The 6,854-nt window shown below is 56.2% G+C and overlaps 1 protein-coding gene across 4 annotated transcripts; it reads left to right on the top strand.

The window, feature by feature from the left end:
• The first annotated feature begins 241 nt into the window (after nt 1–241).
• On the top strand, nt 242–6,499 carry NR2E3 (nuclear receptor subfamily 2, group E, member 3). 4 transcript variants are annotated; one of them, XM_005882826.2, is made up of 8 exons: nt 242–668; nt 1,173–1,299; nt 1,409–1,512; nt 1,598–1,846; nt 1,947–2,122; nt 2,902–3,148; nt 3,385–3,490; nt 6,292–6,499. In XM_005882826.2, exons 1-8 carry the CDS (start codon nt 587–589, stop codon nt 6,422–6,424), a joined length of 1,224 nt encoding a protein of 407 aa, XP_005882888.1. In that variant the 5' UTR covers nt 242–586; the 3' UTR covers nt 6,425–6,499. The 4 variants fall into 4 exon arrangements, with proteins under 4 accessions (XP_005882888.1, XP_014385983.1, XP_014385984.1 ...); XM_014530499.1 differs by lacking the exon at nt 242–668 and adding an exon at nt 678–963; XM_014530497.1 differs by lacking the exon at nt 6,292–6,499 and having other exon boundaries at nt 248–668; nt 3,251–3,476.
• Nucleotides 6,500–6,854: the final 355 nt, after the last annotated feature.

Below are 6,854 nucleotides of genomic sequence, written 5' to 3'. Positions count from 1 at the left end.
GGCAGGGGGAGAGCTGGGCCTACCCAGCGAACACAGGGCCACACATACTTGTGCAGGAAGCATCCGGGCACCTCAAAAAGAGTCAAGTCCCGGAGGCACTGGATGGCAAACAGCTTGAGAGCATGGGGCACTGGCCGCTGCGGGCGGGCGGGGTGGCGGCAGCTGGGCTGACCAGCCCTGGGCGCCTTGGTAATGCTGCAGGTGTGGCCGGCCGATCCCCTGTGGTAAAGTAAAGATTAAGAGGATCACCAGCTTCACCCAGCGCTGCCCTGGGAGAGAACTCCTCAGAACCCAGACCCCTGCTGTGAGAGGAAGTTGGGGCAGCTCCTGAGTCAGACAGAGGGGACCGAGTAGGCAAGAGGACAGAGAGGAGAGACGGGAGAGAGACAAAGACAGAGGGAGGTCACCAGGGCCAGGGAAAGGAAGAAGTAGATAGAAGAGAGACAGGGGCACAAACAGAGGGGCAGAATAGAGAGGGAGGTGGAGGCTGACCGGCTCAGCGTCCCAGGAGGCTCCCTCAGGCAGGAAGGTGGAGGCTGCCCTGGGACCTTCCAGAACTTGGACAGCAGCTCCCTCCAGCTTCCACATGGCTGCAGCTGCACCCACAGCTGTGGCTGCCTCCAGGAAGGAGTCTCCAGGCAGATGGGGCCCGGGGGAGGAGCAGACAGGTATGGCTTTCCTGGAGGTAAGGTCTCGGCCCTTGGGGAGCGAAGTTTGCACCATGAAAGGGGCCAGAGTGACTCAGGCCCAGCCCCACAGGCTGTGAGCAGGTGTGAGGGAACCTGCTGGCGAACCCAGATCCCAGAAGCGTGGGGGTCAGCAGAGCCAGGTCAGGACGACTGAGCTGATAGGAAGGAAAGAAGAGAGAGCCCGCCCTTCGGGTTTGTGGGCAGAGGTCCCAGTGGTGGTGTCAAGAATGTCCTGTGGGCTAATGGAGCCTGAAGCCACAGAGAGGGGTGGCAGGTGGGATGTGGAGGCAGACAGTATACGCTAGTTGAAAATTGGCCATAGACGGCGGTGGGAGGACAGGAGTTGGGTGGGTGTGGTGGGTTGGGGGTGTGTGTAATAGGGGAGATACTTTTCAAAATGGGAAAGGGAATGAGGAGTAGAGAGGGGTCCCTAAAGAGGTGGGAGGGGTGTGCACTCACCCAGCCTCTGCCCCTGCCCCTCAGGCGTGGGCCCCTCGCTCCAGTGCCGCGTGTGCGGAGACAGCAGCAGTGGGAAGCACTATGGCATCTATGCTTGCAATGGCTGCAGCGGCTTCTTCAAGAGGAGCGTGAGACGGAAGCTCATCTACAGGTGAGGGAGGGCTGGACCCCTGCCAGGAGAGCCCTGCTCCTAAGGGTCCCTGCGAGGGGGAGGGGAGTTCAGGAAGGATACTGACCCCTGGGGCTCCCCTCTGCCTCAGGTGCCAGGTGGGAGCAGGGATGTGCCCAGTGGACAAGGCCCACCGGAACCAGTGCCAGGCCTGTCGGCTGAAGAAGTGCTTGCAGGAGGGCATGAACCAGGATGGTGAGTTGGGGAGTCAGCCGGAGAGGCATAACAGCAGAGCTGGGGCCCACGGCTGCTGGGGTCCTGACCCTTCCTGCCTCCCCAGCTGTGCAGAATGAGCGCCAACCACGAAGCGCAGCGCAGATCCGCCTGGACAGGGCGGAGTCAGGCAGGGAGGCCCGGCCGGAGCCCCTGGTGGCTTCCCTGGCCCCCACAGGGCCCAGCCCACGGGGCCCCACACCTGCTTCTGCAGCCAGAGCCCTGGGGCCTGTGGCCATCACACCTCCAGGGCATCACCAGTTCATGGCCAGCCTCATAACGGCCGAAACCTGTGCTAAGCTGGAGCCAGAGGATGGTAAGCGGGAGGATGGCCTATATCCCCACACCCGGGCCCCAGAGCACCCCTGCCTCCTGCTGAGGAGCAGTGGCTTATGTCACAACCCCTCCCCCAACAGCTAATGAGAACATCGATGTCACCAGCAATGACCCCGAGTTCCCCTCGTCCCCACATTCCTCCTCCTCACCCTGTGGTGTGGACAGCATCCATGAGACGTCCGCCCGCCTGCTCTTCATGGCTGTCAAGTGGGCCAAGAGCCTGCCTGTGTTCTCCAACCTACCCTTCCGGGATCAGGTACACCGGTCGGGTGCCCCCAGGAGTCAGCCGGTTGGGGCACATACCTCTTTGTACAGGTGATGATTGGAGGTGCATGTGGCTTGGGGAGGTGATGGCTGGGGACGCACGTGCCTGTGAGGCAGGGGTGGTCAGGGGCGCAGTCTCAGGGCTGTGACTGTTGGGGTGGCTCACATCTCTGGGCAGAGATTTGGCGGGTGAGCCTCCAGGGGACCATGATGGCCAGGGACACACAGGAACCGGGGATTTGAAGGAAATACCACGCCCTCCTGGTCTTCTTTCCTCCTAGACAAAACCTCAGGTCCTACAGACACTGTGTCACAGGGTGGTCTGCGCACCCTGGCCAACGTGAGCAGATGGTGCTGGGCTCCCTTGGAGCACAAAGGCCTCTGACTTCAGAGCTTGAGCTTCAGCCCAACCAAGACGCTCCCTGGACTTCTCGTGGGCAAGCAGACCAACCTGTCATGATAAACCTGAGGGGCACACTGAGGGTCTAAGCCCTGAGCCAGGGTTTAGGCCAGAACCCAGGCTGCGTCTCCCAAGTTCACTCAGCGTAGGGTGCCCGTGGGCAGTGTCCCCAAGGCTACCTTCCCACAGCTCCAAGGTCTCCACAATGTTCCAGGTGTGGCTCTGGATGGAACCCAGGCAGCCGGGCCCCTGGATGAGTCAGGAGGTCAGGAGTTACCCAGGACCAGCCCTTCCCTCCCGAAGGCACTGGTCTGCAGGCTGGGTCTGAGAGGCTGTCCCAGCCAGCGCACGCCCTCCCTCTCTGAGCACAGGTGATCCTGCTGGAAGAGGCCTGGAGCGAACTCTTCCTCCTTGGAGCCATCCAGTGGTCTCTGCCTCTGGACAGCTGCCCACTGCTAGCCCCACCCGAGGCCTCGGCTGCTGGCAGCTCCCAGGGCCGGCTGGCGCTGGCCAGTGCGGAGATGCGCTTCCTGCAGGAAACCATCTCACGGTTCCGGGTGCTGGCGGTGGACCCCACGGAGTTTGCCTGCATGAAGGCCCTGGTCCTCTTCAAACCAGGTAGCTGGGTCTTTGTCCAACCAGAGACGTGGTTGGGAATGAAGAATGGGAATTCCAGTGACTTTCTTATGGCTCTCACTTTCCCTCTATCAACCCACATAGACCCAGATGTTTGCAGACTTCTTCCCTGGGGGCAGGAGGAGAGAGTGCAGGCGGAGCACACCTTCCTGGGCCCTGGCTGCCTGTGAGGGGCAGGGCAGGCGGGAGAGGAGCTCACTGCTGCTGCTCCTCTCCAGAAACGCGGGGCCTGAAGGATCCTGAGCATGTGGAGGCCTTGCAGGACCAGTCCCAAGTGATGCTGAGCCAGCACAGCAAGGCCCACCACCCCAGCCAGCCCGTGAGGTGACCTGAGCACATGCCTCCCTGCACATCTACCCCTTCACCTTTTCACCCCCTGCCCATCTGTCTGGCTCCACCTCAGGGCTGCACCACTTAGACAGGACCAGGGTCTCAGTTCAACATATCCAACATCTACTGCGTGCCAGGCACAGTGCCAGGCCCCGAGGGTGGGGACCAAAATGTGTGTAAGACAAAGTTGCAGCCTCCCAGGGATGCCCGGCACAGTGACTACACTGAAGACGAGAACTGCCCTGGTCAGGTATTGGGGTTTGTATGGATCTGAAGGAGGCAGAGACCCGTTGAGGGGGGTGCACGGCAGAACTGGCAGGGACTCTGTGGAGGCAAGGCTGGGCTTGGAAGGCAGGCTAGCGCCTAAAAAGAGAAATCATAATTTACCAAGGGAGAGAGACAAACCCGGCTGTGTTCTTAAGACAAGAGCCCTGTTTGGAAGGTGAAGCAGATTGCTGCCAGTGAGAAGGAGGGAGACGAGGCTAGAACAGCCCTCTGGACCAGCCTGTTCAGGGCTTTGGATGCCAGCAAAGGCCGTGTCTGATTTGGTGCAGACTAACGTGGCAGCGAATGCAGAGGATGCTGCCATCATCCAGGGAAGTCATGGAGTCTGGTGGCAGATGAGAGAGCCTCTAGAACAGCGGTTCTCAACCTGCGGGTCGCGACCCCTTTGGGGGTCGAACGACGCTTTCACAGGGGTCGCCTAAATACATCCTGCATATCAGATATTTACATTACGATTCATAACAGTAGCAAAATTACAGTTATGAAGTAGCAACGAAAATAATTTTATGGTTGGGGGGTCACCACAACATGAGGAACTGTATTTAAAGGGTCGCGGCATTAGGAAGGTTGAGAACCACTGCTCTAGAAGCTAGAATGGGTCAGACCTGGCACTTGAATGATGTAAGGGAAGAGGAGCTATTGTGAGAAGCGGTAGTCATGAAATAGAAGGGAAAGTCGGGAGGCAAAGATAGTTTTGAGGCAGCATGACAAGGTCTGATGCAGGTATGGAAGGACATCTCCTGGGGATGTCCTTGCATAAGCCATGTGCTTGGACAACAGCCTGGCCCGGCTGGGTTTGGGGGACAGTAGCCGCAGGCTGCGAGTGTGGCGGGGGGAGGGGGTGCCCAGCCTGTCCCAGCACCAACGGATACCGCAAAGTTGGAGCACTTGGCCTCTAGGAATCTATTGGCTATTTTAGACCATATTATCTGCATTCTCTTGGGGTTCCCAGCAGTTCTCTCTGAAGAAGTAAGCTAGCATGGACACCCTGGAATCAACCCTAATCTGAAAAATGGTCACAAGAAGAGGTCATTTCCCTTGAAGAAGAGTCAAAGTATACCGGGCCTCGCCACATTGCACAGAAAGATTTCTGCAGCTTGTGTGCCCAGCAGCCTACGGGTGACCATCACACAGCAGTCAGCAGAGGCCTCCTGGGCCAAGTTTCTGTTGGAATCAGCTTCCAGAAATGTCTGGGCATACTGGTTTTGTCTCAAATTTCAAAATTCTGGTTAAGATTTCCTATGTCACGTCTAAGGCAGTTCAGTGTAATTCGGGCAGAACTGAGTGCTGAGAGTGAGTTCTCTGAGAGCTGCCGCTGGCACAGTGACCACGCTGCAGTGTTTAAAAGCTGCAACACCCGGGAAGAAATACAATTCCCATCATAACCCAGTACACACACTGACACTGAAACAAAGCTCACCAAATCCTACCTGCCCTCACTTTGTGTAATTTACTCTGACATTTGTTCTCGTTTTTTTTTTGTAAAGACTGGTTGTGATCCACTAGTGCAGGGGTGGGGAACGTCCGGCCCACGGCCATGTAAGGCCTGCAAACTCATTTGTTCTGGCCCTGCCAAGGCATTCGGGGTGAGTCAATTAAATGTTCGACCAAACATAGCAGACTAATGTTTAAGTTGATAATTTTGTATGGCCTGCCAGTGATGTTATAAATATCCAAATGGCCCTTGGCAGAAAAAAGGTTCCCCACCCTCACACTAGTGGATCAATTCCTGCAGTGACCCTCCTTAGATCAGAAACACGGAAGAGGGGAAGGCACAGGGAGGGCTGTGTGACTGCTCTGTGCCACTCAGTCGCACTCACAGGAGAAAGCAAGCCCTGGGGTTGGCAAAACAAGTTCACAGATGATTGGGAGGTGGGGGAGGCTCCCCATAGACTCCACAGTGGAAGCTGAGCAGGGAGTAGCCTCACTTTGGAGTGGCTTCTTCACATTAGTGTTGACACCAGCTGTCAGGCCTCCTACCCAAGGAAGGTCGACCCCCCTATCTGTCTCTTGGGGCTTCACCATCCACCTTATCTGCACTGGGGACCCTCACTTGTAGTTCTTATTTAAAACTGCAATTACTTGTTTTCTGGATGTGTATCTCAGCCACAAAAATTATGATTCTACTTCAGAACATTTTCTCAAATGTTTTCTCTATCATCCTAGGTGGCTTATAGAAGGGAACTTTATTCTTTTCAAATGTATATAGTCTTAGTTATCACAGTAATTGTATATATTATTAACATAAAGAACTTCTTACTTTATAATCTTTACACATAATAAACCATTTTCATCCCACTCCTCAACTAAACGTATTGTAAAGGGGCCACATGGGTCAGGGGTAGGTGGCAGCAGCCCTCCAGTGAGTGGGACCTTTCCTCAGAATTCCTCCTCACTCACCCTGGGCTCCTCTCCTCTCTGCTCCCCCTCCGCCTTTCCTGGGGGCAGTGCCCCCAGGTCTTGTGCTCGGACGCTGATAATCAAACTGATGTGTCCTCTCTCCTGTTCAGGTTTGGGAAATTGCTCCTGCTCCTCCCGTCTTTGAGGTTTATCACTTCTGAACGCATTGAGCTCCTCTTTTTCCGCAAGACCATAGGGAATACTCCAATGGAGAAGCTCCTCTGTGATATGTTCAAAAACTAATGGAGGTAGAAATAAAATGGGTAAAGCCACTTTGTAAAACAATCTACTGAAGTTAAACATTTGCCTGCCCTGTGACTCAGTAATTCCACCTGTACTTCGCAGAACTGTCCACCAATATATAAGAACTAGAGGCCCAGTGCATGAAATTAGTGCATGGGGGCGGAGGGTCCCTCGGCCCGGCCTGCACCCTCACCAATCTGGGACCCCTCGGGGGATGTCCAACTGCCTCTCGCAATCCGGGTCCTCTGGCTCCTAATCACTTGTCTGCCTGCCTGATCATTCCTAACCCCTCTGCCTACCTGCCTGATTTCCCCTAACTGCTCCCCTACTGGCCTGATCGCCCCTACCTGCTCCCCTGCTGGCCTGATCATCCCTAACCACCTTTGCCTTGCCCCACACCTGGGACCCAGGATTCCCTCCTCCGGCCAGT

This window comes from Myotis brandtii, unplaced genomic scaffold, assembly GCF_000412655.1.
Source record: "Myotis brandtii unplaced genomic scaffold, ASM41265v1 scaffold74, whole genome shotgun sequence".
Lineage (NCBI taxonomy): Eukaryota > Metazoa > Chordata > Mammalia > Chiroptera > Vespertilionidae > Myotis > Myotis brandtii.
The sequence above is the reverse complement of the archived record's forward strand: the minus strand, read 5'-3'. Positions and strand labels throughout refer to the sequence as shown.

What these genes read in the sequence shown, in the direction of transcription:
- NR2E3 (XM_005882826.2), top strand. Translation starts at nt 587, where the DNA reads ATGGCTGCAGCTGCACCCACAGCTGTGGCTGCCTCCAGGAAGGAGTCT. An exon ending in TAAGCTGGAGCCAGAGGATG is followed by an intron (nt 1,847 to 1,946) that starts GTAAGCGGGAGG and finishes CTCCCCCAACAG; the next exon opens with CTAATGAGAACATCGATGTC. An exon ending in ACCTACCCTTCCGGGATCAG is followed by an intron (nt 2,123 to 2,901) that starts GTACACCGGTCG and finishes CTCTGAGCACAG; the next exon opens with GTGATCCTGCTGGAAGAGGC.